The sequence below is a fragment of the Anas platyrhynchos genome, chromosome 28 (assembly GCF_047663525.1).
Source record: "Anas platyrhynchos isolate ZD024472 breed Pekin duck chromosome 28, IASCAAS_PekinDuck_T2T, whole genome shotgun sequence".
Taxonomy (NCBI): domain Eukaryota; kingdom Metazoa; phylum Chordata; class Aves; order Anseriformes; family Anatidae; genus Anas; species Anas platyrhynchos.
In genome coordinates this window covers 5,672,668-5,696,679 of record NC_092614.1, presented here as the reverse complement: position 1 = coordinate 5,696,679, position 24,012 = coordinate 5,672,668, and the positions used below count along the sequence as shown (strand labels likewise).

Below are 24,012 nucleotides of genomic sequence, written 5' to 3'. Positions count from 1 at the left end.
CTGAGACTGAGGTCTCGTGTTAGCTTTAGGGAGTATATTCAGGAGATGGAGGCCGATTTAGTTAGCTGAGTTAATGCTTATTTTGGTTTTAATTTTGCACTTAGGAATGACCAACAGACCTGACCTGATTGATGAAGCTCTGCTGAGACCAGGGAGACTTGAGGTGAAAATGGAGATTGGTAAGCAAACTAGTATATGTCAATATATAAGCTCACATTAACTTAGTCAGCAAATTAAAATACCATTTTAGATTTACCAATTGATAAGCCATTGACCTGATCATAGAATCATTTAGGTTGGAAAAGACCTCTAAGATCATCAAGGCCAACTGTTGACCTAGCAATAACAAGTCTATCACTAAACTATGGCCCTCAGAAACACATCTGTGAGTCTTTTAAATACCTCCAGGGATGGTGATTCAACTACATCCCTGGGTAGCCTGTTCCAATGCTTTACAACCCCTTTGGTGAAGAATTTTTTCCTAATATACAACCTAAGCCTCCCCAAGTGGAACTTCAGACTTTCTTCTTGTCCTAGCGTTGGGAGAAAAGACCAACCCCCAACATGCAGCAGCCTCCTTTGAGGTACTTGTAAGAGAGCGATGAGCCTCTGCTTCTCCAGGCTAAACAACCCCAGCCCCCTCAGTGACTCCTCATACGACTGTTCACCAGCTTCGTTGCCCTTCTTTAGACATATTCTAGCACCTCAATGTCCTTCTAGTGAGAGGCCCAAAACTGAACACAGTGTTTGAGGTGCAGCCTCACCAGAGTGTATGGGGGGATGATCACCTCCCTGGTCCTGCTGGCTTTACTAGTTCTGATGCAAGCTCGGATGCTGTTGGCCTTGGCCACCTGAGCTCACTGCTGAGTCGTATTCAGCTTGCTATTAAGCAGTATCAGATTCTGTCCAGCAGAATTGGGTAGGGGTGGACAGGCAGGACCCTGAATCTCTTGCACTAATGAAAGGAACAAAGAAAGCACTGGACCAGTCCTAGGTGGAAACTGCAGAACTGTTGATCTTGTAATGTATGAGAGCAGTTCTTGACTTGGAGAAACATCCTTCTATTTGTATAAAGTGATAATGGTGAATTTAACCTTAGTAACTGCAAATGTTAAATAGCATTGGCTAAACGTTTCAGACTTGCTTATTCCAGAAGGTCTAGATTGCTTGCAACAACAGAACTAAAAACATGCGAAAGAGCGCTCTTAGCCATTTATTTTAGTGATTTGGAAAAGGTTAATATCTGTTAGTAATTTAGAAGGGACTTTTTTAATTATACACATTTACTTGATACCAACTCCAAATTAATAGATTATTTATTATAACCTACGTTCGTTTTTTTTTTTTTTTTCTTCAAGAAATTAAGCCTACATCAGCTTAGATTCAGGAAAACAAGTCTTTACTTCTGATCTTACAGACAAAGTCTCATTAGTGAAGATGAAGTCTTGAAGGGCGTTTAAAGGTTGGAAGCATGGTTTTAGATTTGTGATTTGAAAGAGTCCATAAAACATTTTCCTGTGAACTTCATACACACAAATGTTATGAAATATTTTCTGTACTCTGAGCTATGCACTGAATAGTCTAAAGGTAAGAATAAATAAAATCTCAAAATGTAGTGAACCGTATGAGAATCGCAGGCAAAGAGGGCCATTAACATTGCTAAGGTGAGTTTCCTTTCATTGCGCAAAATTAGATGGAAATGTCCATGTAACCCTAAAAATCATATGATATACTACATGGGAAGATAAGAATTTGCAATTATTGGTCTAAAATGTGGGGAAACTCTTGAAATGGAACTTTCAATGTAATGTTAAGTGTTTGCTAGGGATTTTTTTTCTTATCCTTAAAGGGTAACATCACTCTTTCAAAGATCCAGAAACACAAAGAGATTTTGTGATAGCTGAAAAGTGAAGATTGTAGGCAAAAGAAGAGAAGCTGATGACTATGAAGGCAGCCGCAGAGGTAACCTAGGCAGTAAGCTGATGCCGATGCTCCAGAGTTAATGCTAATTACTCTGAAGTTGATCACTCTAGGAAATAGTTTGTATTAGGCAGTATTGTGCATATATCTCATAGGAGATGTGAGGACTAGAGAAGCAACTGGAGCACTAGGTAAGACTTAAAATCTTGTGGAGCACAGGCAGCACAGATGGTTTCTAAAATTTAGAAGGCTTATTGAGACTAAGGTATTCAGTTGGATGTGGGGAAAAAAATATTAAGAGACTTGTGCCTATTCCTGGCATAGTATGCAAAAAAGGAAAGTTGGACAAAGAAGAGTAGAGCAGTGCATGGAGTTGTTAGTGGCCAAGCTGATGAATAATAATGAGAAAGAACTAGCACTAGCAAAAATTGTCATTTACAGTCTTTACAAAATGACACAGCTACAAGGAATTGAAGGAAAGACTCAGCAAAGAAAGTGTGTTTTAGGGATGAAGAACTATATACAATAGCGGTTGCCTTTGTGCAATCTCATGCTTAAAAACAAATGTGTAGGAGCAACTGTTTTTACTAAAACCAGGTAAGAGTTTATTTATTTATTTATTGTGTTGCAGGTGTATTACTTGCAGCTTTAGCTGACAAAATTAAATTAAATAAATTGCAGTCTGAGCAAGACTTCCATAGAACATCGGATCCTTGTAATAAAGGCTCTGGAGGAAAATGAGCTGAAGTACAGCGTGATTTTACCAAGAGAATGTTGTGCCAGATGGACTTACCTTACTTTAAAAAAAAACCACTTTTTTTGTATCTTGCACTATGTTGCTAAGGTGCAATCTGGGGAATAATCACTTATATCTGAGAAAATTAAGATTTTATGAAAACTACAAGGTGGAACTGTTTAAGGATGCCAGGCTGACCAGATTGCTCTTGTGTACGGTGAATTCCTGCTATGGAAGCTTGAGAGCAATGAACTTGGAGGAAATTAAACTTAGGCTGTTTCTCTGTGTAGCGTGGGGGTGATGCCAAGGGCAAACTGCATACTTTCAAACATTTTTTTTAAATATCCTACTTATGAATGAATTGCTTATATTGAGAAAGAGCCTTTGGAAGCAGGACCATTGAAGAGAGGGGAAGGTTTTGCTGCAGCTGCTGTGCTGAGACACTGACTGGGATGCGCTCTGTTTAAAATCTCAGGTTTGCCGGACGAGAAGGGCAGATTTCAAATTCTCCATATCCACACAGTACGGATGCGGGAACATCAGCTGCTGGCTGAAGATGTGGACATTGCAGAGCTGGCAGTTGAGACTAAGAACTTCAGTGGTGCTGAATTAGAAGGCTTAGTTCGAGCTGCTCAGTCTACTGCTATGAACAGACATATCAAGGTCAGTCCTATCATCTCATGTTGAGGGGAAGGAAAAAGAGAAAATATGTGGAGTCTTTTCTGGTATGTTTACTTCCAAATGGATAATGTCATCTCAGCTCCCTCCATTCTAGAGGAAGATTGCCTTGCTTTTTTCCATCGTTTGCTGATTATGGGAGGTCAGTGTATCTTTAAGTAGAAAGAAGTTATAAGGACCATGAAATGTCAGGTTATATTAATCCAGATGAAGAACACAGTATTCGATGGTGTTGAAATATGAGATGATTAGTTCATGAAGAAAGAGGCTGAAGGATGTAACCTCGCCAGCGGCCAAGAATTGGTGTGAATTACTGCAGAAGAGAGCCTTTGACATTAGTTGCCCAGCACTGATTTTTTTTAAATAAAAAGTCTGTTCAGCCTAAGATACGAAGAAAACAAATTATGCTTTCATTTCAGCAAGAAAAATAATTTGGTTGCTTTGACATTTATATCTATTGGGAGCTCTGGTTCTTTCTGCTTATATTTTATATAGCCAAGAAAATTTGTTTGTTTCCTATAACCAAAAGCACAAACATGAACAGTTTCTCATTTTCTTGTGTTCTGTCTCAAAAAAGAAATCACCTCTGGAGGTATTTTCATCCCTTATATTTTCATCCCTTTAAAAGCAAAGTGTTTTCCTTTTAATAATTAGTTTAACTTAGAATTGATGCATTTTCTTTGCTTGAATTTTGGGTGAATTTTGGGACTATTAGCATTTTGATATGATCCCTGCGGTGCCAAATTTTGCTGTGGGAGAGGAGACAAGGGCAATACATGAATATAAAAGAGCTGTCTCCTCCTTTAGGTGTGTATGTGATTAACATCTTAGTAATGTATGTATTACTATATGTACTATGTGTACTATTACTATGTATTAATATGTGTATTCCATATGTCAAGCAACCACACTTGTTTTTCTTCTCAAACATTTTGACAGTATTTTTGGATAATCTTACTGTGTATTATGAAGACATCGTCAGCCAAACGATACGCTGAGGTCTATCATTCTCTCCTATGAGTACTGCAAAACTTAAAATATACATCACATGCCTGACCTAGATTTCAGAAGCACTTGTGTGGAAGCCACAAAACAAATAGCGTTTGAAAATCAAATGAAATTATCCTTCTGAATCATTTAAGTTCTTCTGATATCCTTTCAAAATACTTCAATGTTAAAAATTAAAATGTACAATCCATTAAAGGTTAGGAAAGAAAGGAAGCTTCCTGTTTGTATGTGTACAACTCGAGGAATATATTAGTGTTTTGAGTACATTTGCTTCCCTCTGCAAAACAGAAGAGTGATTAACCTGCACTAAAGATCCTCTATATGCTTGGCATCCTCTATTTCTGCTGGGTGAGTGTTTTTGTGAGGAGGGACTCTATCATTTCAGCTGTTCTTGGGTTACAAATATTTTTTAGGCCAGTCTGGGTTACTGAAGTTGCTGTTTAGAAGCTGCTTTTGTTACTCTACAAGATAAGCATAATATGTTTCCTTCACATGCTCAAGTGCAGTCCCTGTTCTTGTAGATCATGCTAGTCAGAAGATAATGTCTTTTAGATGTGTTTGAGAGGGAATATTATTTGACTTACCATCACCTTGGTCTTAGGAAAAGGCGATAGAGGTTTCTCTGCCTTCTGAGAAATGCCCTGAAATCCCAAGTTTTTACCTCCTGAACAGAGAACTCATGTAGGGCCATCATACTCTCAGGTAAAAGCATGTAGTGTGGAAAGATGCAGGTAAGTTTCAATGAAAGTTGTTTTGGAATCTAGAGGAATTTCTTATGGTATAGTTTGAAGTACAGAAATTATGAAAGGACTTTCAAGACTGCACTATGTCAAGTATAGGAGAATTTAGATCTTTTGCCTCATCTCTGATTTACTTTATATGATTAAAAAAAATGTTTCTGCTTTGCCACTTAGCAGTTAGATGAATTGCTTTTCTCAGACCAACTTCTGCCCTCCTTTTGTGACTAATCCTCTTTCTGATATCTGTAACTCCACTCAGGATTCTCAGCAGACTGCACCGATAGGATTAGCTGTAATAGCCAGTGTTTGTACGACACTTAGTGGAAAAGTTGCTTCAAGTCTATGTAATTCCTGATTGTTGCCCAAGGCAATCAATATACTTGGAGATCTAGAAATAATCCTAGTAAGTGGAGCTGCTCCATATTGTAGAGCTGCAGCCATAGTCAGTAATACATCCGAATGAAGCCTACAGCTTTAAAGGCTACTCTCAATATATTTTTAATTCTTGAAAACCTCTTCTAGCTCCAGTCTGAGCAGCTTTGAGCTATCTCCTCAGTCACAACTAGAGGTACTAGAAATGATTTACAAGAAAAGATTGCAGTAGTGCTTTGTCTTCTGTATGTTTGCTTCCAGTCACTAGGTTTTAAATGCTGCTGCTGTTCCCAAACTGCCCAAAAAGGAGAGCAATGTGAACTGAGCTTTGTAGCTTACTTAGTAAACAAATTAGTAAACAAATTTAGCTTGTTTATTCCAAGTAATGCTGCTGATAGTGCTGCCTTGGGAACATTCACAGCTTCGGTTGGACTGAAGCAAATAAAGACAAACTAGTAAGAAATCTAGTATTTACCAATCCCCTTAAAGACTTTCATGAAGGGAGAGGAAAGTGAATCATTTGAAGTTGTCAAAAATGGAGCAGGCAAATCTAGAGTTGGGTTTAACCAAACCTGAATTTGTCTTTCTGAAAAAAATCACAAAATGGAAGAGACTTCACCACCTTCCTAGCTAGCACCTGGACTGTGCAATAAAGAAATATTTCTATAGCCTCTAAAGGCCGGGGGGGAGTGGTTCCTTAATCTAAAGGGGAAGCTACATAACTCCTTTACATTATAGAAATCTAAATATAAGTGAGATTAGTCTCATATTGGCACTAGTGTCTGCTTCACTGACAGATGGTTTAAAGAGGTAAGGCAGCAGCAAGGATGGTGCAGAGCTTCTGTCCTGTTCATATCTGGGGTTGCTTCTCTGAGCAGTGGGATCATGGCCATGCTCTTCACTTTTCACCCAGTGGGATGTAACAATTGTTACTCAATGACTTTTGGGGACTGGCAGATGGCTGTGGATCTGAAGGTGATGATTGCTCCAGTGGTACCCAGCAGTTGTTCAACAACTTTTAAAAAGCATTTTTGTTGTTGCATACCATCTATGGGTTTGAATCCTTGGATGGAAGCTGCTAAGGGGTCAGGTGCAGTAGTGCTGCACTTCACCGTGTTTTGTTGCCCTCTTCAGGCCAGCAACAAAGTGGAAGTGGATATGGAGAAGGCAGAAAGCTTACGTGTGACAAGAGGAGACTTCTTTGCGTCTTTGGAGAACGACATAAAACCGGTGAGTAGGCAGCATGCGACTTGGGCGATAGAGTCACGCAGTACAGTTAATGATGCAAGAGAGCAACTTCCTTCTGGGATCAGACGTGCCGTAATGCACCGTGGTCTGAGGTATTGTATCCTGTGTTGTAGGAAGGAAAGCAGGGAGCTGCTCTCTGCCTGCAACAGTAAGGCTCTATTTTATACCTTTTCTTCCATGTAAGAATCTTAAAAAGCAATAGAACAAATAAAGCAGCACAGTTTCTTCTCCTTGTTGTATGTACGCTCTCCCTTTTATGCTACTTCAGTCAATTGATGTCAGCTTTCATGCGGACTGTAACAGGAGACTTAAGCCCCATTTTTGAGAATTGTCTTTAAATGACATAGATTCAAAACACATTGGTGACTTGCACTGATTAGAATATGTGCTGAAGATACATGTAAAATAAATGCTGCCTCTCTTAATATAGGCGTTTGGAACCAACCAGGAAGACTATGCGAGTTATATCATGAATGGTATTATTAAGTGGGGTGATCCAGTAACAAGGGTATTGGATGATGGGGAGCTGCTTGTTCAACAGACCAAGAACAGCGACCGTACTCCACTTGTTAGCGTTCTTCTAGAAGGTAAAGTTATAAAAAATATGTATGTAAAAAAAACCAACTTGTGTAAACTATTTTTATCTGTTGCCCACATGGTGGCTGTTATATCCTGCTACTGCATGTAGAAGTAACATATAGGAGGAAAAATAGAATTAATTTCCTTCTCTATATTGGGTGAAATTAGTTTAGATATTAACACTGGCTTCTCAGCATGAAATTTGAGGGGATGATCTAAATCCTGGTCTTGGAACAACAGAAAAGTGAGTGTATGCGGTTGATCTAAATGTGGATGTTTTACAGTTCAAACATCTTTAGCTGAGTTAGGTATCACTATTCGATTTCAAGTCATTGGAGATCTCAACAGTGTTATCAACTGAGTTCAAACAACAGTTCATCTGGCCACTTTTAGGTGTGTACTGTTAGAGGAGGATTGCCCTCCATCAACACTGTTGTTGACCATGAAGAGTCTAGGAAGCTAGTTCAATATCTCTGTTGCAGATATTAGAGTGTATGTGATTTACCACTTCCCTCTTTCTTTTTCCTGAAGTCTAAAAGTTTGGATTGCTTCTATTGCTTAGTGGTTTGTTGCTTTGAAATTAAACCCTGAATAGCTTCCCCTGAATAATTCTGTGTTTGTGGTCAGCATATTTCAGCATGTTGCTTGCATGCAATACCTTACTGTATTCCAGATTGATTTGTACTCGGTGTATAGATTCAGATGTGTTTTGGTCTTTGAATTATCCTAGTGTGAATTCAGGCAAATTATAAGTTGTCTTTGTCAATATTTACTTGGCATTCATGCTGTTTGCTTGTTTACCATGGTACCTCCAGGAAACATCTTTAAGGGGCATGAAAGTGGTTCAGAAAGATTCTGCAAAATACCAACACGTACTAATTTTGCTGCAGTGCCATCTTCTATAAAATATGTCTCATTCTCTTTTGTGTTTGTTTCATGGCAAATCAGACTGCATGTGCTCAAATAGTTGCATTAATTTCCTTCATCTGGAGGACTGGATTGCAGAAAGAGGGCGTGTTCCTTCTGCAAGTAGAAGAAAAGGGCACTTCACACTGCAAATACCTGTGAAAAAAATCATAATCATATTTAAAATATCATCCATGCTGAGCCTTACCAGAAATGTTTTCTCCTTTGATTTTTTTAATTTTGTTTTTCCTTTGGATCAGGTCCCCCCCACAGTGGGAAGACTGCTTTAGCAGCAAAAATAGCTGAGGAATCCAACTTCCCCTTTATCAAGATCTGTTCTCCTGATAAGATGATTGGATTTTCTGAAACAGCCAAGTGCCAGGCTATGAAGAAGGTACTTCTGCACCCTCCTCTTTTGTTTGATGACAATTCAATTCTGTGTGCTGTAGTAGATTGAAAAGTGAATATTCCTTGAGATTGTGCTTTCTTTCCTCTGTAGGTCCTAAATTCCTATACACATGTTTGTTTATAAAACTAAATGAATGTGTTTGGGGCACTGACACTCAGTGACTCATCCCATGACACTTAGTTTCTTTAGGAACTCTTTTGAAAAACCCAGCAAACACTGACCAGTGACTGTTAAACAAAATTACAGCAGTTCAGTAAGCTCTGTGTATCACCAAACAGATCTTGTGAAAAAATGTAAATGGATATATTGCTTTGTGTAAAAACAGTGTTGTGTTAAAGCAGTGCTATCCCCCATCTTCTGAAAGCCTTCTGTAATAATGTACTAGGCCACCCAAATACTCAGCAAGTGCACTGTGAAATTCTGGAAGAGTAAAGTCAGTTGTTGTGTGTAGTGTCCAAATGCTTTAGATTCTACACTAGTCTTCTCTTTATATTTAATTCAATAAAAGTCTCTTCAGTTGAAGCTCCATGGCAGAATCACTAGTATTATAGATTATTCTAGCTGCAGGAAAACTTTTTTTTTTGGTATTGCTTGTGGTCAGTTGTAATTCCATATGTGATCACAAAGAAATGTTCATTGTGTGTTTGGAATTTATTTTCCTAATTAATAATCTGCTAATAAATGAATGCAGAGGGTTCTGGTTAAACTCCTGCTGCTGAACAGAAAGCAAAGAAGTGGCACCTTTGAAGATGCTACCTGTGCATGTTGCTATTGAGTTAATTAGCTGCTTTGATAATTGTGTTCCAGGCACTGAAAGATCAAAGGAAGCTCTTTAGATAGAAAGAATCACATTTGTTCTGGATGTTTTCAGGGTACCTGACAGGGTAGACCTGAAAGAAGGCAAGGATCTTGCTGAAGATAGCATGTATAAATTTATAGCTCACAGGCCTTTTGCTCATGTGTCTTCAAAGAATGTTTGCTTGCTTTGTCCCAGCTGAGGAGATTTCATGTGATCACTTTGAATAAAGTCTCAGGGTGGTTAGTGCATGGATTATGTGGTTCTGGAAGGGAAAATATCAAGGTTCTGGCCCAGTTGGGTCTGATATATAGTCATAACTAAAAATGGAACAAAACATCTGAGCAGTGATGAGCAAGCCTGGAGCTTCGTCTCCAAAGATGAAGATAGGAAAGGCTCAGGGTTGCACTTGGAAGGAGCAGATCCTGTCTGAATTAAACTAGGAACAGTTTTGAGATGACAAAGTTTGTTTAAATTAGAGGTTTAACAACTTGGGGAGCAGGGGAAATGCAGACAAATTGAACAACTTAGATTGTTTCAAGTAGTCAGGTGGAAGAAAAGAAATTTCATTTACAGAAGCAATTTACTCTTCTGGCTGAATTATACCGGATTAGGCATGTAAATGAGATATGTTACTCTAAGAATAAAGAAATAACCCATTGCAAGATTGCATAGTTTTTAAGAGAAGCAGTGTGCTCACAGCTGGAAGCCCAGTTTGTAATTTAGATTCTAAAAGGATCATTCTGGATTTCACTTGAATCCAGGGTATGCTGGAGGTAGGCTTGCAATACCACTGAAGTCCTTAGTGCTACTCGTAGTTTAAATCCAATCTTTGCAGTTGCTGCTCTATAAAGGGTGATATGGAGGCTTAATCACTAGGTCTTGTTATAACCAATATCCAGCCTGTATATAAAAACTTCATAATTGCATTATGATCGTGGTGGTGTTTTTTTTGTCTGTGTGTGTGTATTGTTATATTCTCAGTATTGCCCCAGCTCCAAAAACCAAAGGAAGGGTGCTCTGTTTTGTCTATTCTTTACAATCAAATGCAGCAGCAGCTGGCTTTTTTGCAAAATGTATTGGGTAAATAAACAAAGCTCATCTCTGAATTTGAGATCGTCAGTGCTTTATTAAATGCAGGTAGAGTCTAGTCTTGTGGTACTTATGTTCTTTATTCTCTGTTTATTCTTCTAAATATTGCTGTGCTTAGTTAAAAACAAATCAACAGTTCCAATCGTGACTATTGTAGTTTTGCTGCTGAGATTTAACAGTGAGTCATTTTGCTGTTTTTATTAGATCTTTGATGATGCGTACAAGTCCCAGCTAAGCTGTGTTGTTGTGGACGACATTGAGAGACTCCTAGGTGAGTTAGGACAATGGGGAGTGTGTTGTCCGTTGTGCAGAAATACTGAAATATTTGCAGTATTGAAATATCACAAACCAGAAGTGGTTTGGAACTGTTTACTTTAGGAGCTTTGAACTGCTTTTTGTTACTGTCAAGTGGTTTATATGTGCAACTGCTTAATGGGCATTAAAATGCATTTTTCATTTCAGATTACGTTCCAATTGGACCACGGTTCTCTAATCTGGTATTGCAAGCCCTTCTTGTACTGCTAAAGAAGGCCCCCCCTCAGGTAAGAAAGTAATCGAGGAGGGAGATGCCTTATTCCTGTAATAATTTTGACAGTGGAGGGCTTTGTGTCTTGCTGATAACTGCTGTGCTGCCAGTGGTATTAGTGCTATTGTCTCTGATTCAGACAAGTTAATCCTAGCCTGCTGCTGTTCATTCAGTTAGACATTTCTAGGATAACCACAAAGGATTCATCATTAATTATCTAATTATTTAAGGGTGAATCTTATGGAGTTAGCCCTAGAAATACTAACAAAGGAAACAGGTTAAACCTTTACCATGTAAACTTCAAACATGCAAGCAGTCAGCTTTCTGATTTCACCAAGGAGCAGTACACTCCAAATTGATCCCTGGCACAAGCACGTGCTCCCTTCTTATTTAGAATTGATTTCTGAGTAATGTATGATTGGGGATGCAAGGGTTTTAATTTGTTCTTAACTTGAAATTATCAGGTGTTAATTAAAAAAAGGTGAGTAAGGCTCCAGATTTTGCATCTCTTTCTGGCCCTGTCAATTTGTACTTTCTGACTTGACGAGATTTAAGAAAATCAGAAGCAATAATGTTTCTGAAGCTTGCACTGAATGAGACGAGCATGGAGGGACGCTTCTTTTTTGTTTGCCATTTTTAATGTCATTCACTAGAATTCTGTGCTGTGTGTGAAAGTATCTGCATGAATAAGTAACATGCTAACAGGAAAACCTTGAAAGTTGGTGTCAGGTAAAAGTAGAGAAACACAGCCTGGCTGAACTCTTTTTTTTTTTTTTTTTGTCATTTTTAATATCCTGGAAACAGTTATGTATGCATGAGTATTGTTTTCATTAGATAGTTTGGTGAAAAGACCTTTCAAATCTAGAACTTTGAACTAAATTGTAATGCCACAGACCCTGAAGTTCCCCTTGTGGCTGTCAACCTGGGAGAACAAAGATTTCTCCCAGTGAGCTGTCTGTGCCATGTGAAGCCTCTGATATCAAACTTGGATTCTGTTATCATGTAAGTTGGAACAGAAAGGCTGGCTGTATGCAGCTGCACAACCCTGTTTTTGATAGCTGTAATCTCATGTAATTGTTAACCTATTGCTAGGTATTCCCATAGTACTAGGAAATGATTGTTCCCATAGATAAGCAGGAAAAAATAGAACATGATTTGACTCAGTAGTCCAAGGAATTTATAATATTAGGCTTTGCATTTTATCACTGTCCTCTGAATGTATTTTGCTGCTTAGTTGCACTTTTGTTGGCACCCAAGTCTCCCCGAAAGCAGGATGCCGGGCTTGAAGCTCTCAGATATTTGCCAAGTTTATGCATGTTGCTAGAGATTTGTACTTTGCAATGTTTGAAATGCCCTCAAGGCTGGAAGACTTTGGGTTGACAGCCAATATTATGGTGACTTAAGCCATAAATTGTTGGAGGGTAAAGAGTTTTCTGAGGAAATGTCACTGTTTGATTGATGCTTTTTTTTCTTTTCTTTTAAGTGTCCGCTATTGGCTACTGTAGAATAGGACATGAGGTTAGAAGGGCCTTTTATGCTGACCTACTTTTGCTGTTCTGATCATAGGGCTCTTTCTAGCATGTTTGTTTCTTGTGAGCTCTCTGTGATAATCATGTCATCTGGGGATTATTTCTTTCATTAAAAAAAAACAAAAAAACAAAACACCAAACACAACTGTGTATAAGATGTGGATTCATGCAGGAAAAGGCCAAGAGTTCTCTGCTGTGAACCTTTACTGTGAAAAAGATTGAATGTGGGCAAGGAGACTCTTAAGGCTTTTAAGCTCAAATGAGAAACCCACAAGGGAGATAATACTGCTGGTTAATCATTGCCCTTCGAAGTTCCCTCTGAGATCACTAGTTCCCTTGGGGAGCAATTTATTTGGAAGGAATGGCTGGTTTCAAGGGTTTTGGTTGTAATTTGAGATGCAGATAAATGCTTTAAATGTACATGAGTAGCATCAGTGGTACTAACCTGCTCCATGAGGTCAAACCGACGCAAATCTCTGTGGGATTGGGGTCATGGTTTAGGTTCATTCCTCATTCCTTGTAAAAACAGTGTCCTGGCTCATACCATACACCATACGTGTCCCAGTGCTGGGAGAAATTGTTGGCAACGTGCTGGGGAGGCAGTACCTGGCTTCCTTTTCTGTCAGTAGTTGCAGGGGCCCAAAATACGAACGCAGGTGATTTGAAAAGCTTAAGAATGGGAACGACAAAGCAGTTGAAAGTGCAAGCAAGGAATGAGTGGGAAGCAGAGAGCATTCTGGCAGTGCAGCTTTGCTGCTCCCATCTTTGTGGCCCAGATTATGTATTCACACAGTGTTGTCACATCACTTGCAGAGTATACTTAATGTGCAAGCAGCTTCCTACAATTACTGTAGGCTATGTGTGTAAGAAGAGCATTTCTGGGATGATATCTTATTAATTATGCATTGAGGTCTCTGTTAAATTGGTTTATGAAAGCTGCTTCCCAGATTTCCCTCTTCTTATTGCAACTATGTTATTTTAACGCTGTGTGTGAAGGGCACATACTCAAACCTTCTGTTTTTCTAGCTTGTTTGTACTTTGCAGAAGTTTTGGGAGTAAACATGTTAGACTTTAAAAAAAATAAATTAGAAACGTTTGTCATTTTGCTTTAAATTCCCAGTCACTGCTCATGACTGCTAGTTCCTCTGAGCAATGCTTAAATAGTGGTATCTATTACTCGTTCAAGAAGACTGAAAAACATTGCATTTTGTTTAGCATCTTTTTTTAAACCAATTAAAAAGCTTTTCTAAAATGGACTGAAGAGAAGAAAATAAACCATGTTCTCTTGGGTCTTTATTTCAATCAAGTTTCACTGTGTTGTGCAGGAGAAGAGGCTGGGGGGGATAGAAAAACTGAAAAGGACTGTCGCAGCGGGGAGCCAAGCGGGAGAAAAGGACTTCTCTGAGAACTAAGCAGCAGCAGCTCCGAAAGCCGAAGCTGCTTCATCTACATGCAGAGTCACACAAGGCATGGAGACGCTCACCAGCCCCACAGAGGTTTCACATGTGCTTCCCTGCTGGTTCCTGTGAAAAGCTAACAATTGGCTCAAAGGGTGAAAGACCATTGCAGCATCCCCGCGCTAAGCTGGACGTACAATTTGTGCAGTGTTATGAAATGTCTGGCTTAGCGAGATGCTCTCGAACACTCTTGTGGATGCCCTTCCACTGTTCCCAGAGGCCCCCAGCCCCTTTCCTCTCTGGGACACAGGAGGCTTTTGCAGATTTATGAAAGTTGATAGGGGAAAGAGGAAAATAATCTCCTTGTTTGATATAATCCCACATACATTCCCGATTCCATGTCACTTGGTATGAATTGGAAGCAACTCCAATCAATAGAGATGTTACGCTTACACCTGTAAACCTGGGGAACTGCATTTTCTCCCATTACATGTGAAGAATCTCAAAACATTTACTTAAAAATATAGAAGGGGCCAAAGTTGAGTGAGCAGCCAATGAGTATCCAACAGAGGCACTTCAGTATCCACCAGCACTTGGCTGTAGAGTATTTTAAGCTCCCTTTGCCTGGGGCTGGTGAGATGAAATGATGTAATTTGAGACTCCGCTGACACACTGGGACTTCATTTGCTTGTAGCAGTCTATGAAATTCATTTATGATCTAGTTTGTTTTAGGTAGTCAATACAATAATCTGGTGCCTGTTAGGAAGTGAGTGCTAAGAAGAATCAATCTCGTAATGCTTGAAAATGTAGTCATTGAAAACTACTCCCTTTTCTGAACTTTGAACGCGGTAGTTGTCTGGTTATGGTTATGTCCTTTAGTCAGATAAAATCTGTGTAGTAGAGAGAGGTGAAATCTGGGGTTACCCCACTTCTAGAATGCAGTGGGGGCAAGTTGCACATCTGTGTCTCCTTAGCAGTGTGGAGGGAGCCTGGGCTTCCAACTGAGGCACCTCTATTGTCTAAAAACAGGTATGAGGAATCCAGACTTCGGTGCTGTGCTTGTATCTAATCTCCGTTAGTGAAGGAACTAGTCCTAAAACTGTCCTGATAATGAGTCTGAAATAAAATGATCTTAAGCTGTTGAAAAACCAAGTTCCTTCTTACGTGGTAGCTACGCCTAATCTTTGGAGGTTCACCTCCAACCTGATCTTTTACAGGCCAAACATGGCATATGGCCTTTGCGATGGCTGTTGCAGAAATTAAGGATCAAAAAATGTTAAGTTTCTGAAAACAGGGGCAATTTAGCAGTGCATCTTAATAGCAAGAATAAATCCACTGCTACATGGTGGTGGGTTGTCACTGCAGAGTAATTGGCTGAGGTCAGCTTTTGACAGCTTGGCCTTATTATGGCTTTGCATGCTTTCGTGGCAATGCCTGGGGCAAAACATTTCTGACTTGTAGGTTTTCCAGTTGTTTGCTGAGCAAGTTGCCTGAAACTTTGGGAAGTACAAGGGACTCCTGACACTTAATTTTCTTTTAGTAATTGGTACAGCAGAGATTACACTTGTTTTACGGTAACTGGTTTTCCAGTGGTTGAAGTTCAGAGGTAGCTGGTTGAAGTGCGTGTCTTTTGAAGAAAGCAGGGAAAACGAATGCTTTGCGTGGAACACTTAAAAACTTGAAGTACGGTTTTGCAGTTCAGCCCTCTGTTCTAACGAGTTTTCTACCATTCAGTCACCTGTGGGTCTTGAGTGTGGATCCTAACAGTCATGTGAAACCTGCTGAGGGATCAGCCCTCTCCTAGCTTGTCCTGTTACTTTTGAACCTTGTTAAACTTTTGTGTTCTTAGTGTTGGTATTGTTTACATTGAACAGAACTGTATGGTGAAAGTGAGTATCCTTTTGTTTGCTTTAAAACAAATGCATGATAATTTCATGTAGTGCTGTGTAGTTTTTATGGTGAGAAAGAGCAGTTTTACTCCCTCATCTCCTCCACTGCAGCGCTGCTGATTTTACGGACCTTTCTGTTTAACCTCTTCCCATGTTAATTTACCGAGAGTCTATTTATGGAAGTTATTCCATGTTTCTGCGTATCTTCATTGCTTTCCTCTAATTTCTCCAGCTCAGTGCTGTTTGAATTGATGAGGATTGCATACTGTCTCTGCAGTTAAGAGCACTGTGGATTCACACTGTAGAATAATGACTTCTGTTTTTCTCTTTTCCCATTCTAACAGTTTTTAAGCGTTTGCACTTTGAGTAATGCTTAGCATTGAGCTGATGCTTCCACAGAACTTGCCACAATGACTGATTCCAGTGGCTTTCCTAAACTGTAATAAGTCGCTCAGAGTCATTTTTGTGTGTCCAGTAATTGTCCTCTGGCCTGGTTTACAGCAAGTTTGGGATTCATGTGAATAAATGTGGCCATAGCAAATTTGGTTTTCTACAGCTGAACTAGTTGTTTAGAAAACAGATTGCTGTGTGAGCACAGAACTGCTCTGGGAGGAGGTAAGTGTCATCTGGGCTTTGTTAACGAAAAGGAAGTATAGAAAATGAAATCATATGTAGAAACCTGGAGTTAGAGTAGGTGGAATTTGCCTCACTGATTACATTTCGTACAGAAATGTCTTCTGTTTTCTAAATGTTTGTCTTCTGGTGAGACCTTTTAGTCTCTAGTGAAATTTCTATGGAGACTCCATTTTTGGTGTTACCAAGTATGTATTTCTTCAATGTAGAAGTTGCTCAGGTAGCATCCTTCACGTAGTTAATGTGCAAGCTTGTTACTTCCTTGACCAATGTCTTATCTGCTGTGCCATGAACATTGCATGTGCTATTAGCTGTACTTTGGCAACAGAAACTGCCTTGCTGAGTGCAGCTGAGCATTTGTTGTGGTTTTTGTTTTTCAAATACAGTGCTCGTAGTCCATGTGAAACTGTTATTAATATGTCCCTTACCCAAGCTGTTCTGGATTGTAAGAGTTGTGTAGGTTTCACATGCAGTAAAAAAATTAAAAAAAAAAAACACAACAACAACAACAAGACAAACAAAAACAAAACAAAAACAACTGCTGTAGTTTGTAAAGCAGATAGTCTTGGTGGTGTAGTTTTGTAAGAGTGGGCTGGTGCATCTTTTGGAGGTCTGGGTTCTGTTCTAGAGTCTCTCTGACTTCCTTTGTATCTTGGTACCTTATCTGTATAATGAGAAGACTGTTTGAAGGTGCATAACAGCATACATATGTCTTGTTACATTTTATTTCAATAAGATAGCAAGATTTAGGCAGAAATTATTTACTGTGAGGGTGGTGAGGCCCAGGCTGCCCAGAGAAGCTGTGGGTGCCCCATCCTTGGAGGTGCTCAGGGCCAGGCTGGATGGGGCTAGGTGCAGCCTGGGCTGGTGGTGGGGGTCCCTGCCCAGGGCAGGGGTTGGAATAAGATGGGCTTTAGGGTCCTTTCCAACCCTACCCATTCTAGGATTCTATGGTTTCTCCTAATGGGGCTTATAATTTTTACTGACACGTACATCAGATATGTCAGTATTATTTATAAATTGAACAAAAACACGGAGGGTAGTGTGCTATAGAAGAGCCATGAAGGCAAAGTAAATCAGAATTGAGATGAAACTGTCTCCATCAAATCTGCTGATAAGCTCTGTTTCTGCATTCCTCTCATGGAAGATTTTAAACATGCATCAGTTCTGCTGTCACATGTGCTGTTATCCCAAGTATATCTTAGCAAGTGGAAGGCACCTTTTAACCTTTTCCTTGGGTGGTAACTTCAGAGCAAATGTCAGAGGCACTCCGTAGTGTTTGTTATCACACTTCTATGGTGCACGATCAGATGAGGATTTTAGTGTCCTTGGAGAACTCATTTCACACAGCTTCCAAGCCTGCGTTTAAAGTCTGTTTTACCAACCCCTTCCAAAGATGAAGACCACTGAAATTTTCAGTGTGTGTAAGTGAAAAGCTTGTCTGTTGCTGAGCATCATTTATTCTTCTCAGTCTAACTTTTTCAGATGAAAATAAGAACCTGGTGGGGGTTTTGTAATTCCTCAGTTTATGCTCCTTGTAGCAGCATAGATTCAAATCCCATTGCTTACTCTCCACTGAGGGCATAGTTTTGTCATCTTTGCATTCATGATCTTACTGGATTGCTCAGACCTGGCTCCAGTTTGTAAAAGTGATAAAATATTTTTCTTTAAAAATGTTTCCCTGGCTATAGAATGACCATAAAAAAGGAAACAAAACATGCAGTTTTAAAGCTTTAGACCTGCAGAACAGAGGAGAAGCAGCAGCCTGCTGAACTGTTGTACTTTGCCACGCTTTCTGTGGATGTCATATGCTCAGGGCACCCTACAGGTATTTTTGAAAACTCAGACCTTATTCTGCTTGCTCTGCTCCCCGGTTTTAAACCTGCTATTTCTCTCGTCAGCTCACAAATTGGCTGCTTTTCCCCATTAGGTTTCTCAGGTTGTTCCCGTGTGAAGAGGTGTCTGAATCGTGAGTGCGGTACCTCCTGAGGTGTAGGCAGTGATTTCTGCACAGCAGCGTTAGCGCAGTGTTCCCCTGACCGTGCCTTTGTGCAAAGCTTGTGACCTGGGGCATGCTCTGGTTTCAACCTGCCAGACATTTCTTCCTTGTGCTGTCTGAGCTAAAAAACAAACTTGAAGTGAGCGCTTGAGTTAGTTACTGGTTCTGGGGCTTTCGTATTGTCCATCACCCAAAGCAGGAGCGTAATCTGCCCAAACACAAAAGGTCAGTGACATACAATGGCAGTCAGGGAAAAAGCATTTGTCTGGCTGTGAAGATGCCTGGTCTTCATCAAAGTTGTATTAAGTTTAAACAGGTTTTCATCCTTTGTCAAAGGAATGCAAAGCAGTTTGACTGCTCTGTAGGGATAATTTTTGTTGGTGTTTTTCTGTTGTCTTTTTTTTTTTTTAACGATCGCTGAACAGATGTTTTGTGTCCTAAAGTCAAATCTAGAACTTTGCTCTTTGGGTCTGAGCACCAGCTGAACTTCTGTACAGCAAATGAGAAGGATACTGGGCCAGCCAGGCATCCTCATAGTCTGCGGGCTTTTTGTGTGCTGAGTTGGACTGATCAAAGCTGATACACTAATGAGAGCCTTCCATCAGCCATCACCAGTCAGTGTCTGAGCACTGTGTGGTAACATTCACATGGCATATGCAGGATGGACAAGCAAAAGTTGATTTTTATTGGCGGTTGATGTTTTCTGTTCTTCGTTCCCTAACTCTGTTATTTATAAACCCTGTTATTGCACAGGCCAGCGTGGAATTGGTGTGCTTTCTTGGTTTGAGCTTGGAGGCAGCCAGACATTGTACTGTCCTTTTATGCAACCACACTGGCAATGAGAAATCTTCTGAACTTATGGCAAGCTTTGCTATTAAAGTGTGAGTTGTAAAAACATTGGAACTGTCAGTACAGTGCCAGAGAATGTCACTAAACCCACAGGATTTCTTTAAAAATAAAAATGAAAAAGAGGGGGGAAAAAAGAGAGGATGATCCTCTGAGAAGTTGTCTGTAATTGAGCTTTTGGGAGTGGAGCTTTAATCATGCTTTTAAATTTAATGAGGATTCAGCTATTTATAATGACAAATTTAGCAGAAAAGGAAAGATAGGAAAGCTGTGATTATTGGCGGATTCTGTGTACTTTAATTTTTGGACTCCATTGGTGCAATTACGCCAGACTTCTGGAATCTGATCCTAGTCTTGTATGATGGATGTTGACAACTTTCACTTACTGAGAGGTGTAATGCTATTAATTTTATTTTAAGTGGTGTTTTTAAATGGTCATTTTCTATTTTTCATTTGTTGTTAGCTGAAGCTTTCCAAGGTTGGTTCCACTCTTCTTTTGTTTCTCCTTTTGTGATACTTACTCTGTTGTGTGGACAGGGTCGCAAGCTTCTCATCATTGGAACCACCAGTCGCAAAGATGTCCTGCAGGAAATGGAAATGTTGAATGCTTTCAGTACTACAATCCATGTGCCCAACATTGCAACAGGGGAACAGCTGATGGAGGCTTTGGAGGTGAGAAAAGTTAATGGGTGACAAACAATCTCAAAACTTGCTGGAAATGAATGATTTTCCAGTAGATCTGCATTTTGGAATTCTGTCCCACTTAACTGTGTCATAACAAGTATAAAACTTCTCTGAATTACTTTTTCATATGAAAAATGAAGGCAGAATGAGAGAACAGTAGATCTAGGAAAAAAGTTTGTGGAGTGGATTGAAAGATTTGAAGGATATAGAAGTGGTTAGCGAATATCTTTGGGATACTTAAAGTGGAGGGTGCTAAGCTTTCATGAACTGGAAAGTCAAATGAAGGTGATTGGTGCTGAAGATACAGATTCTTTGTAAATCTGCGCTCTAAATGGCTTATTCCATGCCATAGTGGAAATTGTAGTGAAAATTGAAGGCTGTTAAAATAAGTTTAACAGGCAAATCTTTTGTGCAACCTGTTACCACTGTGATAATATCACCAAAGCCTGACAGAAAAGCCACTCTTGCAACAGGTTTGGAAACTTACTGTGACTTGAGCCACTGTGTTGAGCCTAGACTCTAATCTGGAGAAATCCTGGAATGAATCATAAAAGCAAATAAGTAACTGGCTGATAAAAGATGCTATGAAAAGAACAATTGTGGAATAAAAGAATTTAAGTGTTTTGTCTTGTCTGAAGACATTGCAACAAATTGTCCTTCTAAGCTAGAAAATGCACGCTAGCTTCTTGTTTGCTTTGTCCTGAGTTAGGTAGCATTATTCCTAATGACGGGATCCTGACTTAATTATTTTTCCAGCTCCTGGGTAACTTCAAAGACAAGGAACGCAGCACCATTGCACAGAACGTCAAAGGGAAGCCTGTTTGGATTGGTATCAAGAAGCTGCTGATGCTGATAGAAATGTCATTACAAGTAAGAATTTTTCTGGTCCAGGAAGGAGTGGGGTAAATATAGCAGTCTCAGGGGTTCCCACTTGTCTGCAGACTCCTACTTCAGCTTTGTGGTGGTAACCTTTGGAGAAAGGTCTTTTTGGAGAAAAGACCTTCGGTGAGAAGAAATTTTCAGAACAAAGAAATCTCCAGGTCTTGGTCCATGGAGAGATCTTTAAAAACCACAGTGCCTATAGGCTGTTTAGAGCTGCATTTCAGAGGAGAGCATCTGGCAACTAGAGGGATTGGATTAACTTACCTTTTGTGAAATTTCTTCTCTACACCCAGCATGCTAAGCTTGCAGATAGCAATCACTTAGTGTTGCGTTTTTTTCTTCTTTTTTTTCTTTTTTAAGAAAAAGGTGCCTGTGCAGGTGTATGTGCTCTTTCCCTGAAGAAGATAAATCTGTCAGGCTGTTCAGCTGCTCTTCTCTTTATTTTCCACTTTCAGCACTTTAAAGAAAATAATTGCAGAGGGTAGAAATATGTAGCTCTTAACCCTCCCCCGCACCCATCATCTATGCCTGCAAGCCAGCCATCAAGCTCGTGCTCGACAGTATATGCATGCTAAAAATGAGAGGGTGTAGCATGCAGCCCTAATCCTCTGCGGCTGACATTTCAGCGCCCTTCTGAGTCCTCCCCCCCCTCACACGCTCTCTTTTCACATCAAATGGATTTAGCGCAGCTGAGTGAACTGTCCTTAGATCTTCCTAGGAGAGGCTGAGCATAAGCTAAGAGGCATGTAGTTTAGCAGCATATAAGTCATGTATCCCTCTGTTCACTATTCACAATTCTGTTAAAACTTGCACAGCACTAAGGATATGCTCTGACTAGATGTCACCTCAGGGAATAAAGTCATTTATCTAGATTACTTTTTCCTCTTCTTCCTTGGCTTTTAATTCCATACCTACAGGCAAGTCAGTAAGTCATTGCTCACATGTATTAAATGTATTTAAGGGGTGCAGGCCTCAGGGACTGCCTGGCTCTCTTGCAGTCCATTTCACTTAGCCTTGACAATGGATTCCTTCTTCTGACGCAGGACGTTTTCTTTTGCTGCTCTGACCTTAAGTGTTTGTTTTTGTCAAAAGTGAAGGTGAAGGTTATGTAAACTGTGGACAGTTGTGTGTCTGTGTGGGTGGAGATGCTTACCCCAGACTTGTTCACAGCATCGCCCTGTGGCTGCACACCTAGGACACTGTAGACAGGGAGTCTTCAGGCCCTGGGTAGTGCGGACAGGTAAACTGGTGTTGTGCATTTTTTTTAACCAGGTAACAATTTTGTAGATGAGCCTATGACCAGTCAGGATGGGAGGAGATGGGCAGAACTCCCGTGTTCATGCCACTCCTGAAACGTGGAAGAAGTACAAAAGGAAGGGCTGTTACTGCCAGCATAGATGGCTGGTGATCCACCTGTGTTTACTATACAAGGGTGGTTGGTAGTGATGTGACTTCTGTTACTACATTCAATTTGGGTGAATAGTACAAGGAGGTTAAATACAAAGACGTAAACAGTTCAGATCTTTCACAACAGAGCATGTCTCCATCTTCAGAACTGCTATTAATAAGGAAAGCGATACAGGCTGTCACTAAATAGAAGAATATTACCACGGTAATACCCGATTTGGTTTGCTTTTCCAGGAAAGGAGAACTTTATTAAATGAGATACTTAATTTTTCACTGAGCTAGAACACAGCGTTTTAGAAACAGATCAGATCAGAAACCTGAGATCCTTAATAATTCCAAGTGATGGACAATGTTTCTTAAAATGCAAGTGATTAGGTCCTATGGTGAGTGAATTATTTGCAAAAATAGTCTTCCTTCCTTCCTTCCTTCCTTCTCTGTGGTCACTGAATTTGTGTTTTTATTTTACTAGACTCGTAAACCTAACGTGTTCTATATGTAGATATTCTTACACTGTTTAAATGACTTCCAGTTTGTTTAAAAGTCAAATCTTGCTCAACTTCTCTCAGTATCAATATCTTCTCTTGGAGTATCATAAACCACTGCGTTGCTTTGATGCCTTGGGTTGCTTTGTTACCTTGTTTACAAACCTTGTAAACCCACACTTTTTGGCAGCTTAATTTCCTTCAAACTGTGCTAATGTTTTACTTCGCTGTTTACTTTAATGTTGAACTGTTTGCATTTAGTGTCATATAGTTTGGTCATCTTGTTTGTACTGTGAGTCCTGGAATGATGTTCAGTTCTTGTTCAAAAGAAGTGTTTGATCAGTGGATACACTCATGGTCTGCCATGTGAATCCAGAAAAGTTTAGTTCAGAAGTGTGCTTGGCTGCTGTACATGGACCTCTTCATAGTGCTATCGGGTGCCACTATAGCTACACTCTGGCCTAACCCTGCAACCTTACCCTGGGGTGCTGCTGCATACATGAGCCTTCATTTTCCACAGCTAGAGGACTGGTTCTGTCTGCTTATTTTGCCTGCCCATCTTGTTGCTCTTGGATTAAATTGTCAGGTCTTGCTCCGTCTCAGAGTAGCAACCTGACTGAGCCAGGCAGCTCTCCAGAAAGCCCCTTTCTGAACCTCAAACACTTCCTGATTTGGTACCTTCTGTTTAGCAGATATAAAACTTGCATTACAGACAAACAGCTTAGATGATTTTAACATACATGGGAATTTATTTTGAAAAGCATCATAAAATACAGTGTATGTTATACTAAACAATATACTGAGACCTATTAAGAGTTTGCATTTTGTGATAGCTTTACAGGAGTACTGTGCTACCCAAGGGCATGCACATCTTGCTGGAGTATCTCTTCTTCTCATGACTGAAGATTTATGAAGTCTCTCCAGTTTCCTTTTCCTCTAAGGACTCCCAGGCATGTCCTGAAAATGGTGATTTACCAAGAAGGAGCAGCTGTTTTCTTACCACCTCTTTGAGACCTCTATGGGTTGTGTCACAGAGCCGATCTCCACTCTGTTCTTCTACAATACCTTTCACCCTGTTTGATAGGAGCATTTCTCCTTTCACAGGTCACTAGAGGCTCTGTTCAAGAGTCCTGAACCTGTGTCCCCTTTGCACTCTATTGACACCATCTTCTGCTCCTCTCAGGACAGCTAAACCTTTTGCTTTCATGTCTGTGTTTTTTGAATTAGCTGTTTGATCAGGTTTGTCTTTGTTGC

At 39.9% G+C, this 24,012-nt stretch overlaps 1 protein-coding gene across 1 annotated transcript in view; it reads left to right on the top strand.

The window, feature by feature from the left end:
* The window catches only part of NSF (N-ethylmaleimide sensitive factor, vesicle fusing ATPase), an 80,029-nt gene that overhangs the window by 47,528 nt on the left and 8,489 nt on the right, over positions 1 to 24,012 (top strand). Inside the window, exons 11-19 of the mRNA XM_038168731.2 lie at positions 105 to 179; positions 3,132 to 3,319; positions 6,589 to 6,684; positions 7,133 to 7,289; positions 8,448 to 8,581; positions 10,689 to 10,755; positions 10,947 to 11,026; positions 19,841 to 19,975; positions 20,744 to 20,857. Coding sequence (XP_038024659.2) covers positions 105 to 179; positions 3,132 to 3,319; positions 6,589 to 6,684; positions 7,133 to 7,289; positions 8,448 to 8,581; positions 10,689 to 10,755; positions 10,947 to 11,026; positions 19,841 to 19,975; positions 20,744 to 20,857 — 1,046 coding nt within the window. The remainder of the gene's footprint in view (positions 1 to 104; positions 180 to 3,131; positions 3,320 to 6,588; positions 6,685 to 7,132; positions 7,290 to 8,447; positions 8,582 to 10,688; positions 10,756 to 10,946; positions 11,027 to 19,840; positions 19,976 to 20,743; positions 20,858 to 24,012) is intronic.